Source organism: Tachypleus tridentatus, chromosome 8 (genome assembly GCF_004210375.1).
Source record: "Tachypleus tridentatus isolate NWPU-2018 chromosome 8, ASM421037v1, whole genome shotgun sequence".
Taxonomy (NCBI): Eukaryota; Metazoa; Arthropoda; class Merostomata; order Xiphosura; family Limulidae; genus Tachypleus; species Tachypleus tridentatus.
The window spans coordinates 60,290,226-60,309,132 of record NC_134832.1 but is presented as its reverse complement, the minus strand read 5'-3'; the positions used below and the strand labels follow the sequence as shown (position 1 = coordinate 60,309,132).

Below are 18,907 nucleotides of genomic sequence, written 5' to 3'. Positions count from 1 at the left end.
TACCTTTCTGTTTACGACGACGAACTGTCGCAACGTTCGTCTAATGTAACTTTAATTAAAATTGAAATCATTTAACTACCTGTATACACTGTAATTGAACGTAACGTGTAAAGAGCTGTCAAACACTGGTATAGCCCAGTGAATTTGGGGCACAATCTGCGAGCTGTGGAGTCCAAACCCTTCGCTGAACATGTTCATTCTTTCAGTCTTGGGGACGTTATAGTGTTACAGTCAATCCCACTATTCGTTGGTAAAAGAGTAGCGAAAGAAGTGACGGCGTGTGGCGTTCTAGTTGCTTTCCATACTCTCTGTCATTCAAAATTCTGGGCTGCTAGAGAAGACAACCTTCGAGTAGCTTTGGGCAAGTAACGAGAAGATTCGTAAAAATGAGGTTATTAGAAGACACAACATTCACGCCTCTCACACTACTTTTTAACTGTGAGATCCGGTAAGTACATCCAGTTCTTATATAAAAAACAACTTATCATCCATTGATTCATCATGATCATTCATCAGTTATTGCGTTAACGTTGTTTTTTTAAATTAAAGTCTCCACGTTCCGTCTTCCTGCAAAGCCATTGTTACTGTAAAGGATGATAATTGTAGTAATTGCAATTGTAGATATACGGATATTTATGATAAAGCTACTAAGGTTTTTACCACCATTTCTAATTTTTAACTACTGAACAAATGAAAGGCAGCCAATCAGCAGCGTCACACCATCCAAGACTTCCATTGTTATAAACGCATCCACAGCTTAAAATGCGGGAATATTTTCTAACTACCATATGCACTGTAGATTTATGTTGTGTAACAAATAATTCCTCTTACTTGAATGTTAATATGTTTGTGGTTTCTAACAGTTAACCTCTGGTGCGTTAATGATTGTCTGTGATTTGTAACAACCCTTCTTCTGTGAATGTTTATTAATATTGTTGTGATATGTAACACTTAACGTCTCTTTCGTGAATGTTTTTAATTTGTAACAATTAACACGTCTTGCGTGAATATTTGAGATTATAATTTGCAACATTTAACCTGTTTTGTGTGAATTTAAGAGGTCCAAGTATCTGCAAAACATATCTAAAAACTACTGGGCGTATCAAACAACCTGAAATACTGATAGAAGCTTTATGGATATTTTTATTAAATTTCTCATCTGTTGGTATCTCGTTGATTAATTTTGTGATATTTTTCGGCCATAGTATTGTGAGAATGCGTTACAATAACCCACCCTCCTTAACGTCAACTTGAAGAACAAACAAACAAACAAACAAAAAAGACGTTAACTGAGTTGTTGCTTTAACGATATAACTTTGTTATAATGATTTTATATGCCCTTAGTGGCAAATCTGAAGACTTATAACGTTAAAGACAGGGTAAAAAATATGCTATATTCTCCTTGTCCAGCACGGGGAATCGAGCCCCAGATTTCAGTCTTGCAAATTTATAAACTTACCGCTGACCTACTAGGGGATATCTTCACTAAGATATTAATTTCTTTAATTTTGTTACCCATAATTCTTCTGTCCCATGGAGCTATATCACTGTAATTCTAGATCACTGGAGATTCAGTTACGATGTTATGGTACTTACTTTAACAATTACGTTAATAAGAGTATGAACAAATTTGTTTAAAAACAATAGGAATGCAATAATCTTGATGTATGTATAACACTAAGCCTAACAATGATCAATGTATAATTAACACACGGTATTGCAATAGTTAATGAACAGCTATACTAGTATTGTTTGCCATCAGTGAGAATGGTTGAAGATATCCTGGAAAGAGAGGTATCTTCACACATACAGCGCACGGTAATGGGATAAGATTTTAATCCAGTTTGACCTTCTTTCGCAAATGTACATATTGCTAAATAAAATCAGAGTTTATTTTTATAAAATCGGAAGTTGACGTGAACGCATCTAAAAATCTTCTTTATTGACTCTAACTAATTATGGAAAGGCAGCTATTGCTGACGACACAAAGGAGAGATGTAAAACAAAACAGGTTATTATAAACCAACCACAAGGAGCGATAAGTAACATTTATCTTCTGAAGTTGACAGTCCAGCTCTCACAATAGTCACACAAAAAAAATAAGATGAGTATATTAAATCTAAACTTCTAAATACATTTAAAAAATTAAATTTATCGATTAACCTAGGTGAGTAGCATGCAGTTAAAATAAATACTTATCGTATATATGTTGTGTAAGCAAAAATATTTGAATAAATTATAATGCGGAAAAGCTAATTACTGTGACAAATTTTCGATGTTACTATTGTTTGTTTTAAGTTTCATTTAATGACTTACAATATATCTATATGGATACATAAATACATACAAAAAACGGTATTCAAGTTAGAATAATGTTTGTAGTAGAATTAATTATAAGAAACTTCTCTTTTTACAAGATTTAGATAGTAACACATATTATTAATATTTTTTTACTAAAAACAAGTTAGGTATATAACCAGAACTAAAAAGTAACCTTGTAGCTTTAATAAAACCAGTTAAGGCACTCGACTTGTAATCTGAGGGTCGCGAGTTCGAATTCCCGTCAACCAAACATGCTCGCCCTCCCAGTCGTGGGGGCGTTATTATGTAATGGTCAATCTGACTTTTCGTTGATAAAAGAGTAGCTCAAGATTTGGCGGTGGGTGATGATGACTAGCTGCCTTCCTTCTAATCTTACACTGCTAAATTGCTAGCACAGATAGCCTTCGCGTAGCTTTGAGTGAAATTCAAAAAAACAAACAATAAAACCAGTGTTGTATAGCAAATCTACTGGAAGTACTTAATACAGTTGGAAATTGACACTCATGAAACTTCACTGAACAGTATACTGTGCCCTTATGTTAACATGTTAATATTCACACGTAGTTTTTCTGAGTATTTTTTATTAGTTACATTTAACACCACAACGAAGTTCCAGTCTCCCTTCTTTATGTTCTATTAAGTGAATTTTCAAAATGATAAGATCTCAGGTTGGATCAACGAACGAAAGATTTTTGTGCTCGCTACTAAAGATTACTTGTACGGCCCATTACATGTGATATACGTCATTGAAAATACTGCGAACCAGACAAATTGTGATTTTTACGGATATTCGATTAGCAGATTGAAGCACAGAACCGGGATGACGACCATGTCATTGGGTAGACGAGAGCAGTCGTCGAGCTACGTCACAAATCAAGAGCTTTGCTTACTTTTCCCGCACTAATAAATTATGTCGTTCACTTCAACGTGTCGCGGTTATCCAGTTCCTCCAGTAACCATGAACAGCCAGCTGTTACAAGTCTGGGCTATGTTGCCCGTGGCTATTTCAACCTACCAACTATCCCTCTTAGCTGGAAAATCTAGACAAGTTGGGGAGAACTTGACCAGAAATTCCAACCTGATGTAGCTCTCTCTGACAGATTTATCGGCGGCTGTACTGACAAGAGGGTGTACGAAAGAAGACGAAGGAAAAAAAAAAAAGAAACCACGAGAGGGGTGTTGCCATGGTAACGCAACAGATTAGCAGGGTTGACCTCTCACGATAATTGTCTTCTTACGACTGTAAAAACGATGACTTAGCCGATTTGACGTTGGCCTTGTGGCTGAATAGCAGTAGATTTCAGATAAGTCGTGACATGTTCAGTGTTAGTGGCTTTAGTAATAGAAATGAAACTTATTTATCTAATCCATTCCATTAGATATATTACGACCCTGCATGTAAAGATTACTGCCATTGAAAATTTGCTTCTACCTTATAACATACAAACGGCATAAAACCTGCTACTACTAGAAGCCAACAAATTAATTTTTAATGTCATCCTAAAGTGAGTCGTGAGAACTAATAGAATGTATCTAATCACTAACAAGAAACCTAGATTCATTTTGTGAGTTCTTTTCAATGACCACACATTTTTTCAAGAAAGAAATAAAAAGCACTATTTAATAATGTACATAGAACACATAACAAATCATTAGAAAATAACTTAATAAAAGTACACACAAAATAGAAACCTTAAAGGACTTCGCTTCATCGCCAGTAGAAATGTTTTCCTTTATCATGCTGATATACTGCACAAATGCATGTATAATTATATTACACATATATTATAAGATATATATTAATTATATGAGCTTATGTTTGTCTCAAACGTGCCAAATGTTTCACGAGCAGTGAACTGCGCTTATTCTAAGGATTATTACATCTTTCTTTGGCCCGGCATGGCCTAGCGCGTAAGGCGTGCGACTCGTAATCCGAGGGTCGCGGGTTCGCGCCCCCGTCGCGCTAAACATGCTCGCCCTCCCAGCCGTGGGGGTGTATAATGTGACGGTCAATCCCACTATTCGTTGGTAAAAGAGTAGCCCAAGAGTTGGCGGTGGGTGGTGATGACTAGTTGCCTTCCCTTCCATCTAGTCTTACACTGCTAAATTAGGGACGGCTAGCACAGATAGCCCTCGAGTAGCTTTGTGCGAAATTCCAAAACAAACAAAAACATCTTTCTTTATACAGTACCACGAATATCAGTTAATCCGTTATATAATGACAAGTTTCCTTTTGGTATGACAAAATTTATTCTTTCAATCATAAATGTATTCAGTCGATCCTTCTCTGAAGGACCCTGACTGTTAATCCTTGGGCTTATTGGTACTGGAAAATTCACATATTACAATTAACTACTTCAGAATTTACGCGCTGCAGATTAAAGGGGAGAAAGTTTGTGCTATAAGTAGTACAAATAAACGCCCTCATAACACCAAATGTTGTTTTTCTTTAATAAAACACTCCACGTTTCGTTTTATTGCTTCTTCATGTGCGCTTAATAAAACATAAAACATAAGTAAGTGTACAAATTAATAAAACAACAACAACAATTTGGTGTTATAAGATTGTTTATTTCTGGAATTAAAATGTCTTCTGTACACCAATATATACTATATAAATTAAATATCCGTAAGCACCTGCTGATAAAATCTGAACAGCTGATATTACCTTGTGTAGTTTCTGAAAATATTGTATAACACTTCTGCTAGTGTAATTTATAACTCGTTAATATTATCAGTGCAGACTAGTGTAACCCCCCTGAATTAAGTATATATTGCGTGTTTAGTAATTTGGCAAAGTAGATCCAACCTCGTCAGGTATTCTTGGGATGACAGCCGAGAATCCGGCTAACACCAAGGGTACAAATCTGATGACCTAAAGAAGAGTTCTCACAGAGGCTTTTGTAGTTTTCTTGCAACTCATTTTATTGTAAAGTTTTGACAAAACTAATCATTTTCCAAAACTGTATGAAGGATATAAAATAAAAACTTAAACCCGAAATACGTAAGTAACGTGCACACCTACTCGCTAATTTATTTTAGCCTTTGCCCTTAAATCTCAAGTTCCCTCTTGTTTATATAGATTCAATATCGGTAGGGTATTGCATTACACTGAACGAGTTGTCTGCCTGTCTCAACACTTGGTGTATGTAAATTAACAAAAAATTGGGTTAATCACTCATTTTTTATTTAAAACACACAGACATTAATTAGATGGATTAACTGCAATATAGAAGGTTTTTTGTGCGTCATATAATGAAACAAAAGTCAAGGAGCCACAAATAATTTTGTGCACAGTCAAATCAGTTCAAAAAATATGTTAAGTGTAACAGATTTACTGTTGTACATTTATATCATTGTGCGAGTTTGTTTCAGTGGAGTTTTCTTTTTTGCCTGTGACATACATTGTTAGTTGTGTATTGCGCAAATACCGCTTGTTTTCGAAATTTGTAGAAGATTTTTGAGTGTAAGAATCAATAATATTTGTTTAAAATTGCGTTAGAACATTGTTGAAACTTTTTGAGTCTCGCGTGATTCGAATAAAAAGCAGCAAGCGAGTGATATAAGAATATTATTGGACAGCTGCAGTCAGTGTGCTATAGGCCTCGAAAGTAATACTTGTGATTAACATTTGTTAATTGGAAAACTACAGAATTTAACCAGGAACGTTTATAAATTTCAAACATTACAAACCGTTTAACTTCAGTGAATTGACTTCAGACGTTAGTATTTCTAACAGGCCATTAGATATTATTGTCAGCAAAAAATTGCGCTTGTTACCGGTGCAAAGCCAATCAAGCTAGCTAGTTTAAGTGAGATGTGACAATATCAGCTAAGAATTAATTGGCTCGTCGTGGACCTGAAACGTCGATAAAATATTTAGTTGTAGACCAGATATAAGAATCAGTATTATCTGTAAGTTTGTAAAACTGTTCTATATAAATCATCATTTGTAATAACTATTAATAATAACCGTTATTATACATTTTTGGTTTGTATATTTGTGTTAAAAAGAAAATTGTGTATCTCAATCTTGTTGGCAAATACCGTATATTTGATACGTATTAATATTTAATTAACTTCTAAATTTAAATTTTCGGTTATTTTAAATAGTAATACGTAACATAACAGAACCGAAGAGGTAATTCTAGGATCAAATACGATTAAACATTTCATCAATTTCTATACATTTGCCTTTAAACAAAAATTGGCAAATGATTCAAATTTAGTTTTTCATTATCTCTCATATATTTACAGAAAGTTTATTACGTTATATTAAAACGATTTTGTATAGGCTAATCAACAAATCACGTGATAAACAGCCGATATAAAGTCGTGAGGGTTTGTTTTTTGAATTTCGCACAAAGCTACTCGAGGGCTATCTGTGCTTGCCATCCCTAATTCAGCAGTGTAAGACTAGAGGGAAGGTAGCTAGTCATCACCACCCACCGACAACTCTTGGGCTACTCTTTTACCAACGAATAGTGGGATTGACCGTAACATTATAACGCCCCCACGGCTGAAAGGGCGAGCATGTTTAGCGCGACGGGGATGCGAACCAGCGACCCTCGGATTACGAGTCGCACGCCTTAACGCGCTTGGCCATGCCGGGCTCAGTCGTGAGAGAACCAGTATGTATCAAAACAGTATTTTGACATTGTCTGGCGTAAGTGCGATATCACCGAAACTTTATCCCATTTTGGAAGGGTATGTAACAGCCCTTTTCGACACAAATTATTTACATTATCAATACATAAAGATGTATTCAGATCAGGGGATTTAGAATATCTAACACAAATATATCCTTTATACTTAATGACATCGGAGAACAAAAGAATATGGATTAGTTTGGGATGCCAGAACTACCCACAAAAAGAGACTTTCATCAAGTCGTAACCCCAGCCGTGGTTAGCAAGCTGAGACCCTTTTGTAAGAAAAGAAAATCCACGAACACAAAGGTCAGTGGCAAAAGCCGTCCACGTGTCCTACGGAACATAATCAAGAAGGATCTCTGTCTGTAAAAGCGGCACGAGTCCCGTGTATACTTCCACGACAAAATCTGTTAAAGTAACGTTTATCAAACAGTTGTAAAATGAAACCGGCGATATTGGTGTTATTGCATACAAAGAGTACGGGTCAGATAGCCGAACGCAGCGTCTATGAATTTCTATGCGATGGGACATTTGATGCAAGAGATTATCTTTGGACATGACAATCGCAATGAAAATCTCGCTGCAGGACTATTATCAAGATACAAGATCGTCTGATCGGATTTGCCTACAGGAAAATAATCACTTTAAAATAAATTGTTTAACCTCTGTAGTAGCTTTATTTTAATTAAAGTTTTAATACCCATACCAGCCGTCTTCAGAATACAATTTTTACTTCGAGTGGGTTTTTCGTCGTTACGAAAAGAAATAATAATTAAATACAATTTTCAAGTGTACTCATAAAACCCTCAATATTTGTACTTAAGTATTATCTTAATTATGGGAGTTTTTGACTTTTTAGTTAAAGCAGTTTAGGCTGTGGTCGCTATATTAGAGGTGACAGTCGAATCTCACTACCCGGTCAAAGAGGAGAATTACAAGTTTGCTGTTGTCTGGCTGCCTTCTCTCTAGTCTGTGAGCTCAATATTAGGGATGACTAGGCACGGGTAGTCATTGCAACTTTGTTTAAAAATTGTAAACAAACAGGCTTCTATACACCCACGAATTTTGGTTAACGTTCGTTTTACTTTGCTATGATTATTTGTTCATAAATAAACGATTTGCATTATTGTTGTTCTGTTTCTTATCGAAACCATAGCGGGATGTGTGTAATTTGCGTTGTATACTTTGTTACATGTCCAATATAAACAATCACAGTGTATAATAACAGATCATCCAACACTATAAACAGCTGCAGTTGGAACTGTCTCACATATCATCATCCTGTCAGATCGATCACATAGAACAGTACCAAAAGAAGCTTAAATGTGCCTTTAAAAATATGGACCAAGTCATTTCTTTACATAAATAGACAGAAACACTCCAGTGTCCGGTAACAGACGCAGGTGACAAAGATGTCGGTTTCTAAAAACTAAGGAACTGAAACCCACTGAAGCGGCGATGAAACGTATAGACTATACTCAGTTATCATATGGTGAAAATCACTCTTATTACTACCGCTTTGGGGCACAAAGTTGTTACAGCTGCGCTCTCTAGAGGCGCACATAGAATGCCATAACAACAACAAAAAAAATCAAAATAGCTGTGGGAAAATGTATACCGACACAAGCGTCGCCTCCAGGTTCCGACCTGAATTAGTGTTTTCTAGAGGAAACACTCCCACACTGAGATAAACATTAGCGCCCTAGAAACAAATCCTTTAGTCGCACACACTTCAAGTTCTGCACTTAATCTTTTTTGCACGCATGCGTCGTTCATAGCAATTTTTTGACATTAACGTCTTTGTTTATCAATGTCCGTCACAGACTATAGCTATCCTATCTATGAGGTCACAGAATATACGGGAAAAATGGCTGTAAATACAACAAAGTAGTAACGTAGAAAATAAAATAAATTATTATTTACGTTTTTCAGAAAGATTTGGATTGGTTTGTTTTGTTGTTAACCAGACTACTTAATCCTAATTAGAAAAGCCATTTCAACAGATTACTAGCTTCAATAAATAGGTTTGTTTGAATTTCGCACAAAACTACACGGGGGCTATCTGTGCTAGTCGTCCTTAAGTTAGCAGTGTAAGTATAAAGGGAAGGCAGCTAGTTATCACCACCCACCGCCAACTCTTGGACCACTCTTTTACCAACGAATAGTGGGATTAACCGTCACATTAAAACGCCTGCAAGGCTGAAAGGGCGAGCATGTTTGGTGTGACGGAGATTCGAACCTGCGACCCTCAGATTACGAGTTGAATGCCTTAACCACTTGGCCATTCCGGGCCTTCTTTCAGAAAGGAAACGACAAATGAACAGGTGTTCTTTATATCTGATGTCCTACTAGTTATGTTGATACCTTCATTTCTCTTCACTGTTTTCGTCGTACAATGTGAAGAATTCCAACGGGGCTACGTTTAAACTGTTATTTTCGTAAATATTCGTTATGCACGGTACATATTGTTATGCCCCCACCAGTGGCTCAACGGTATGTCTGCGGACTTACAACGCTAAAAACCGGGTTTCGATACCCGTCGTGGGCAGAGCACATATAGCCAATTGTGTAGTTTTGTGCTTAATTCAAAACAACAACAACATATTGTGATATTTATAATCGCTTTGTTTGTAAAAAATATTGAACAGAAACTGAGTTCGTAGTTCGTGGTATTTGTTGAAACGGTTAGTCAGACCTGTCGAAAAGATGTTTATTTTTCCAGTCACAAACATAACATGTTTACAAAATATAGTTTATATATTGTACAAATTTTAAACCAGTAAGAATCAAACTACAGCTTATAAATTGGTAATCCACATGACACAGAACAGAAGCCTGTATTACTACACAGTTTTAAGTTTTAAGGGGAAAAAAACAATACACATCCTGGAAAGTAAAACTGTTATTTCACATGCCAACAACGTTTTAAGCAACTGTTCTTCGTCAAGTTTGATATGAGAAAAAAATAGTGTGTTGTGAGATTCACGATAAAAGATGTAACATTAACACCAGAGAGAGAAATATTAAACAAAAACAACGTGATATTAGTTTAATACATCTCTCTGGTGTTGACAACACATCTTTTATCGTGAGTCATACGTTTACTGGACAACACACTAACCGTTTGATTCGTACAACGATCATTTGTTCTCACATCAAACCCGACGAAGAGCAGCTGATTGAAATGTCGTCGTTAAATACAATAACAGTTTGTTTTGTTTTGTGTTCTGGACATGACAGCGTACTCTTCGTGGCCTGGTTGTTAATTATGGGCATAGAATCCCAGATTCTGTACTTCTATTCAAATTCTAGAACAGTACATAATCAAAGATTCTATAATTCTATTCAAGTGCTGGAACAGTATCGAATCCGAGATTCTATAATTCTGTCCAAATTCTGGAATAATATAAAATTTTACGATTCTATAAATATACTCAAATTCTGACACAGAATAGAATCCCAGATTCTGTAATCATGCTCATATTCTGGAACAATATACAGTGGAGCGCTATTAAGCCGCGGACCAGTAAACTGCGAAATCGCTTAAGCCACTGTAGCAAGTCTTGTCACCGCTAATTTAAGAACGTGTAAAAACGCGGATTACGAATTTAATCCTGGCTTTATAACTTCAAGGGGATATTTAAAAAGGATTTGCTTTAATTTGGGAAATAAATAAAATATATTACAATAGAAATCGACCGTTAATCTACACTATCCGCTCTCTATGTCAGCTTTATGGAGGTCGCCATTGTTACCGAATCACAGCTCTCCATACATTAAAGTTAATCCGCGGTAAATCCGTGAAAAAAGTGATCAATAATTAAAGTATTATTTTTAATTTGATAATCCGATATAATGATCACGCAATGGCCCGGATGAGGCTCCTCGGCGGAGCTGTTGGCGACATCGGCTTTTCAGTCACAAAGGTTTAAGCCGGGGACCACTTAAGCCGCGGTTAAGCAGGTTGACCCCCCAAATACCGCGGCTTAACGGCGCTCCACTGTAGATTCTTACGATTCTATTAATATACTCAAATTCTGTTCAGCGTACGTTAAGAGCTAAATAATAAATAATGATAATAATACACTGTTAATACTTTTCATATTTAAACATAGAAATAAATAACTTTATCGATCTTACAAACTGGATTTTAAATAGAGGCTACTTGCCATATATGGAAAACGTTTTGACACTTTCACGTGTCCTCTTCAATCAAACCTTGCTTTATGTCGATACTTGGTTCCATATAAACTTCTAGCTCCGATAACAGGGCATGTAACTCAACACGGTATTCTGTAGTTTCTTGCTATCGTGATACAAGTTCCCATTGAATAGCACTGCTTTTAATAAGTAGTTCATAATGCCGAAGTATCAGCGTCCGCTGTTAGCAGTTGCGTTTCAAGACAATATTTTTCACACGTCTGGTTTGGTTTGTTTTGAATTTCGCGCAAAGCTACACGAGGACTATCTGCGCTAGCTATCTTTAATTTAGCAGTGTAAGACTAGAGGAAAAGCAGCTAGTTATCACCACTCACCGCCAACTCATGGGTTACTATTTTACCAACGAATAGTGGAATTGACTGTAACATTATAACGCCCCCACGGCTGAAAAGGTGAGCATGTTTGGTGTAACGGGGATTCGAACCCGCGAATTACGAGTCGAGTGCCTTAATCACTTGCCCATGTCGGGCATACATGTCTGAGCTGAGAGTTATCAGTTTTCTGTTCTGAAATATTTATGACATAGCATACCTCGAGAAACGGGCTGTACTATTACAAATAATTATAATTTTGGAGAAGCACAGAACGTGCAGAAAACTCCGTATGTCTACCTTTTAAAAGGCTAGTATTTCCTGAAAACTATCCGCGTTAGCCGTCCCTAATTTAGGTGTGAAAGGCTAGAGGAAAGGCAGCTAGTCAACTCTTGCCCTACTCTTTTACCAACAAAGAGTGGGATTGATCGAACATTATTACATCCTCACAGCTGAAAGGGCGAGTATATATGGGGGAACGGGGATTCGAACCCGCGACCCGAAGATGGCGAGTTGAGCGCCTTAACATCTTGGCCCGTTCCACGTGCGACTTAGAGTGATAAGTCGATGGTATTTGATTTTCTACCGTATTCGAAATTAGAAGAAAAACTATATAATTATACAACATTCCGAAACATCCGAGATGTACTATGGATTTATGATATGTAGATATGTTATTCATTTATTAAGTTTCACTCTTTATTTAGAGTTTGATTGTCACCACAATAAAGATTTGAATCTCATGGTTTAAAATGCAACAGAAGTTTCACCACGTGACTCAGGGCCAAGCTTCGGACCTTATAACATTAAAATTCAAGTTTCGATCACCGTAAGTACACAACGCAAATAGCCTACTGTTCAGCTTTGCGATTAAAATACCAAGCGTAAAATATTGGCTTACGAAGGTCGTTTTCTTTTAATATTTGTAAGCACAATCTTTTATATATAAGGCTCATTTAATTATTAAATTCAGATTTAATTGTAAAAGTTGTCTTTTTATTAATAATAATAAAAATGTTTTATTTAAAAATAAATTAATGGAGTGAAATAATACACAATTTTCCTCACAATGAACAAAAAAACATCAATGAGTTTCGCTAAAAATTACGCTCGAACCAAAGCACTGATATTGTTTATAATGGTAATATGGAACAGGATTTTCCTCTTCTTTTAAACTGCACAATAAAAAAGAAATCATTTCAAGAGTGTGAAGTCAAACAGTTAAAAAATGGTGAAAGGAAGCGGAAATGACGTGTCACATTTATAAAAAATGCGTGAAACACCCACAACAGGATTAAAAACCTTATCTAAAAACAGCCTTTTCGTCTTACAACACACAGTGACCCCTTGCTTACTTAATACGCCCGCTATTTCTGTTCCCAGAGGCCATATGGATGTATTTTGATAAGATTTTTTCACATTGAATCCAATGACGTGTGGTTTATAAGGCCCTTGTGTAATGACATCTATAAAATATAATTGTAACTACTTCGCAGGGTGTGGATGGATATTCAACAAAATCAGTATGGAGGTTCAATAGGCCCATGCAAGGGTACACATAACTTTTCAGTATTATATTTTGAGTTTTGTGATTCTTATTGGCATTTTTACCATTACCTCACCTCTTGTCAATGGATCGTCACGAAATTTGGTATGGAGGTTTACTGGGTCCATGGAGGGTACAAACAAACTTATAGTTTTGCATTTTGAGGTTTTATGGACTATTTACCATTAGCTCTTTCCCTGTCGATGGGTCTTCACCATTTTAACATGAAAGTTTGTTGGGGCCACGCGAAGGTACACGAAAAACTCGTGGTTTCACGTTTTGAGTTTTGCAGTTTTTATGGGCGTTTTTGCGTTCTTTATAGTAACACATAAGGGACGCAACTGTTCATATCCTAAGATAACCTTCCATTAAACATAAATATATAAAAATTTCTTCCAGGAGACGGGTACTTCAGTTAGTTTTTGTTGTAACACAGGAGAGCTATTGTAAAATCACGAACTTTTATTATTTTGTTAAACCAAATTGAACTGGATGTTTCGTGGTGATTTCTAAGCGTGATATTTCATTCTTTTTCTTCTTCGATATCATAATTCAACTATAAAGCTCTCATAAATGGTTTGTTTCGAATTTCACGTGAAGCTACTCGAGGGCTATCTCCGCTAGCCGTACCTAATTTAGCAGTGTAAAACTAGAGGAAAGGCAGCTAGTTATCACCACCCACCGCCAACTCTTGAGCTACTCTTTTACCAACGAACAGTGGGATTGAACGTAACATTATAACGCCCTCACGGCTGAAAGGGCGAGCATGTTTAGTGCGACGGGGATTCGAACCCGCAACCCTCAGATTACGAGTCGAACGCCTTAAACCACCTGGTCATACCTGGCCTTTCATAAATATGTAGGATTCATTGCAGAATAGCAAGTATGAGGGCTTTAGTATTATAAAAAAAAAGTTTCATGGTTTAATAAAAATTCCGTTCAAAACTGTTTTCTTGTTATCGAGGTAATAACAAAAACGTTCAGAAAGAAGGTCCTTACTTTTATCTTAAGACTTACAACACTAAAATTTGTTTTTCAATATCTGTGGTGGGCTCAGTAATGATGTCCCTTTGCGTCGCTAATACTCCAGCTACTATAAAATAAATAAATCAAATATGGATTAATATTTTGTAATATTTTCCAATTATACTTGGTTCATGGGAATAAAATAATGCCTGGTCAAAAAAGGGTTGAACAGACATATAAAAAAAGACAGATAATTGGTATATAACTCTGTACGTACATGAAAACTCCTGCGGATTTTAAAATATGTCCAATATAAACACCAACATAAGTTTCAGTCATACTGTTTCGGGAATAGTGGGCACTGTATTCTATTTTGTAATACAAATTTGACTTGGAACAAGAAATGCCATACTTTCTGTACTTTTTACTCTGTCTTTTTACGACAAAAACATATGGATCTTGTTTAATTCAAGCTATAATCTCGAACCAGTATCTTATGACGCACGTCAAAAATTTATTTAACTTGCGCAATAATCTCGAACAGTGTTTGTGTGTTTTTCTTATAACAAAGCCACATCGGGCTCTCTGCTCAGCCCACCGAAGGGAATCGAACCCTTGATTTTAGCATTGTAAATCCGGAGACATACCGCTATACTGGCGAGGAGCATCTCGAACAGTATCTGATGATGCATACAAAAGATTTTAATTCGCTCTATAATCTCAAACCAGTGTCTAACAATACACGAATATTTATTTTAATAGTTGAAACCTAAATAAAAATTATGTACAGTATGGGTATACCTAAATATTTCATTATAACACGGAAATATACCTAAAAAGCTTTGTTATCATCGCACGATTACACTTTTCCTTAACGGCACACCGCCATTTCATTTTATCGAACTTAAAGGTACCACCAATGTTACAGTTGCACGTGTGCGAGAGGATCGGGTCAGCCTGAAAATAAAACAAACAAAATCAGTATTTCTAATGCACATCGACTAAAACAGTACACTGTTACTTGCAAACTAAGTCGCACGTGTTGGTTAAACTACCGAAATTCACCCATCAGTTTTCCTTCTTTTTCCCTTCACTGCATCTGTCGTCACATGTTCATCGATGTCTTAGTTCCGCTAAAGTAACTCTGACGGTGCTGAACACGAGGAATTCGCTTTTCCCCATCTCCTTCCCTGGCCTCTGTCCGAAAGTAAAACCGGAACTCAGCCAAAGGTCGCCTTCATCTCGTCGCGATACTTTATCTGATGATGTCGCCATAGTGACGAGTGCTCGGGCCACGTTCCTCGTGCGCTCAGCTTACGCATGAGAACGGCTAGCTGAAAGTGATGATAGAGACCTCCGTGTTATAGGAGCATTCCTCCTTAGAGTAAGCAAGAATAAGGCTATTCACACCTACGTCAGATAATTAAGCTCTTTGTTTCTTCTGTTAGCACTGACGCTTCACAGAGTTTATTTTCGGCATGATTAATTAGCTCTGAAATCACTGGTGCTTACCACGAAATGATATTGGGATTAATTATTAAAGAGTATGGAAATATAAGACGAACAAAAATATTGCCGTATCTAACGAATTATAGTTCGAAAATAAAGAGAGAGACACGTTGTGGCTGTCGGCAACTGTAAAACAGTTTACATTTACTAATGAAGTAAATACTTCACGTGTACGGAAAAAACGAAACGTGCATGCTTAATCAAACAGTAGTGCTGTCCTGATAATACGACAGATGGCGCTAGTTCTAGAACGTTTGGTTTTCATAATAAAAATTGTATAAAAACGAACACACGGTTGTTATTGAGAAATTTACGTTTACTTTTAAAGTAAATCAACAAGTCGTCTATGACCACAGATTAGAAGTGTTACGTATTTACTACCGTCTTTTTTTCAAAGAGGTTTTTTAAAAAAACCTTCGGAAAACAATAATCAAGTCTGCAAGCTTCAAGGCTACACACACGTACAATAAAAACAAGAAAGTTACGAATCTATTAAGCTCACCCTAAACGCTAACATCTTGAACCTGTCACGCGCACTGAACGTTACGTCAGAAACTCGCCTTGATCTTCTGCAGGCCTATACTATAAAACAGAGGGAGAGGGGGGGGGGGCTTTGTACCGTTTTGGTTATGTGGATACAATCTGTGCCCAAATGCCCAAAATAGGAAAGAATGTGAAATCGGGCTGTGGATTACTTGTACAGCGTGTGATTTTTAGCATTCCAGTAGTGAAGTACGTTTGTCATTTCCGTGCTTTTAGAACATCTCAAACGTGGTTATGTGATGATGTAATTGAATGAACTATGAAAATTCAATTTGAAATTATTTATGTGGTATTTCGTGACCGCTTTCACTCATCAAAGAAAGCACTCATTTATTTCCTAAAGTATAAACTCCTTTTATATTCTTTAGTATGGATTGGTTTGGTTTGTTTTGATTTTAGAGCAAAGCTACACAAAGGCTATCTGGGCCAGCCGTCTCTAATTTAGCAGTGTAAGACTAGAGGAAAGGCAGCTAGTCATCACCACCCACTGCCAACTCTTGGGCTACTCTTTTACCAACCAGTAGTGAGATTGACCGTCACATTATAATGCTACCACGGCTGAAAGGGCGAACATGTTTGGTGCGACGGGGATTCGAACTCTCGATCATCAGATTACGAGCCAAGTGCCTTAACCACCTACCCATGCCGGGCCATTTTTTAGTATACGTCTGAGTTTCCTCCAACACAGTGCAATCGCAAGAAAAAGAAAACCGTTGGACAGTATTATTTTCTTGGTTAAATCGAGCGCAATAACACATTTATATCATATTGTTGTTCATTGTGTATGTACACATGTTGTGCTCAACGAAAAGACAATCACAGAAGGTAATAACACATTACAAACGAATTGTGTTACAATATAGTAACGTTGTGTAAATCAGGGGTTCGAAACGTTTTTGGCTAAATTCCTCCTTCCCCACCCCAGGTAGGTATCCTGGTAGTGTATTCCCACCCAATGAATCTATAAAAATGAAATTACTTAAGTTACTGTTGCCCATTTTGTTCTTATAATCACTCATTTACACTCAATACAATAATAGCATGAACTGTAGGCGCTAGCGTTTCAGAAGTTGATATGACCGTTTGTTGAATTTCGCGCAATTTCCAGGATTATCTGAAGTGACGGACGAAAAGGATGGCAGTAAGTCAGTCAACACAACCTTCTGCTAACTCTTGGGCTACTCTTTACCAACGAATAGTTGAAGTGACAGTAACATTATATCGGCTAATACGACGAGGGTTTCAATGATGGGAATCGAACTTACGACCTGTCAGTTAAGTAGTATCCTGATCTTCAGGATACGCCAAACCGTTTAAAACAAAAACGAATATCATTTTATGTACAGCTGTTCCTCTGAAACCACGACCTCAAATTTGGGAATCCTTTCTGTATATCTCGACTGTAAATAGAATTAATAACATTGAAACAAGTAATTTTTTTGTATCTTAAATGATAAAATGTTATCTTGAAGTTGTTTATTTCATCTATTCACGCTAACTACTGAAGGGATACTAATGGCTTGGCCACTTAATTCATGTGTCACATAATGTGCCGTTTCAGTTGAATATACTTAAAAATCTGGAAAACAATTTTTTTTTTTTCATTCAAAAAGATCAATGCTATAAAACCGTTAAAACTACAAAAAAACCAGGAGCTTCCACAAAACTGTGCAATATTTTAAAAAATCGTCTTACCAAAATGAGGTTCCATCAGACGGCCAGTGTTTCACAGATTCTGCTCATGATCCTTTTCTAAAACCTGTACTTGGTTTTTCATCTCTAGATCATTTTTCAGATCATCAGCCGTTTAAATTTTTCATTTAAGGTACAAAATTGTACATCCGGGTTCTTTGAGACACAGCAATATTTCCACGATTTATTAGCCCTACAAAGAAAAAATAAATAAAATATCTAAGAGAACTAAATGTTTGAAATATGTATTTTCAGTTTAATCCATACGCTCACCAATTTGCCTAAGACTCACATTGTAATTACTGCTCACAGTCACGCCTATTACTATTTATTAAAGAAGTTACTTTACAGTTAATCTAGTAATAAACAGTGAATTTTGTTTAGAGATCCATGTAATTATCTGCAAGATCAAACAGACTGGTATATTATAAAACTAAGGTTGTTGAATTAGAAACAAAAAGGAAATTAGTAGATAATTTGAGGATTGGTTTCTAGATGTGTTATAACTACTTTATTTATATCAGAACCACAAAAGATCTACAAGATAACTATAACTACTTTATTTATATCAGAACCACAAAAGATCTACAAGATAACTATAACTACTTTATATATATCAGAACCACAAAAGATCTACAAGAATCCAGCTATAAACACACAAATGTAATTCACTTCATTAAAAATATAAACATTTTGCTACAAACAGATAAATCTAAGGCACTCTATTCAAAATATAAACATTTTGCTGCAAACAGAGATAAATCTAAGGCACTTTCTTCAAAATATAAACATTTTGCTGCAAACAGAGATAAATCTAAGGCACTTTCTTCAAAATATAAACATTTTGCTGCACACATAGTTAAAGCTAATTGTTTTGTTTTGGAATTGAACACAATGTTTCACACTTCGGCTTTGGTGGGTGTGAATCAGTAGACATTTCGCTGTGCCAGTGGGCGGCGGGGGGTTTTTAAAGCTAAATTACTGTACTAAATGTATAAATATTCTGCTACAAACAAAGAGTTAAGTCTATATTACTGTGTTGAAAATTAATATGGAAGTTAAAAACTAAATGGCAAGCGGGATTGGACAACAAATTTAATTGGTTTATTGTAACAACATGGCAAATATCATACTTGTTACATGAC

General features: G+C 36.2%; 1 protein-coding gene and 1 long non-coding RNA gene across 7 annotated transcripts in view; one reads left to right on the top strand and one right to left on the bottom strand.

Annotated features, from left to right (window-relative positions):
* Window positions 1–18,907, top strand: part of LOC143222472 (uncharacterized) — a 131,470-nt gene that overhangs the window by 11,857 nt on the left and 100,706 nt on the right. The window lies entirely within an intron of this gene.
* Window positions 1–18,907, bottom strand: part of LOC143222470 (uncharacterized) — a 108,479-nt gene that overhangs the window by 33,607 nt on the left and 55,965 nt on the right. For 4 of the 6 annotated variants that reach the window (XM_076449042.1, XM_076449040.1, XM_076449041.1 and 1 more), the window contains one exon: window positions 17,766–17,955. In XM_076449042.1, the coding sequence (XP_076305157.1) occupies window positions 17,766–17,781 (16 nt within the window). In that variant the 5' untranslated portion in view covers window positions 17,782–17,955. Of the gene's footprint in view, window positions 1–14,850; window positions 14,976–15,073; window positions 15,393–17,765; window positions 17,956–18,907 lie in introns of those variants that run through there. The other 2 variants (XM_076449044.1, XM_076449045.1) reach the window with 2 other exon arrangements.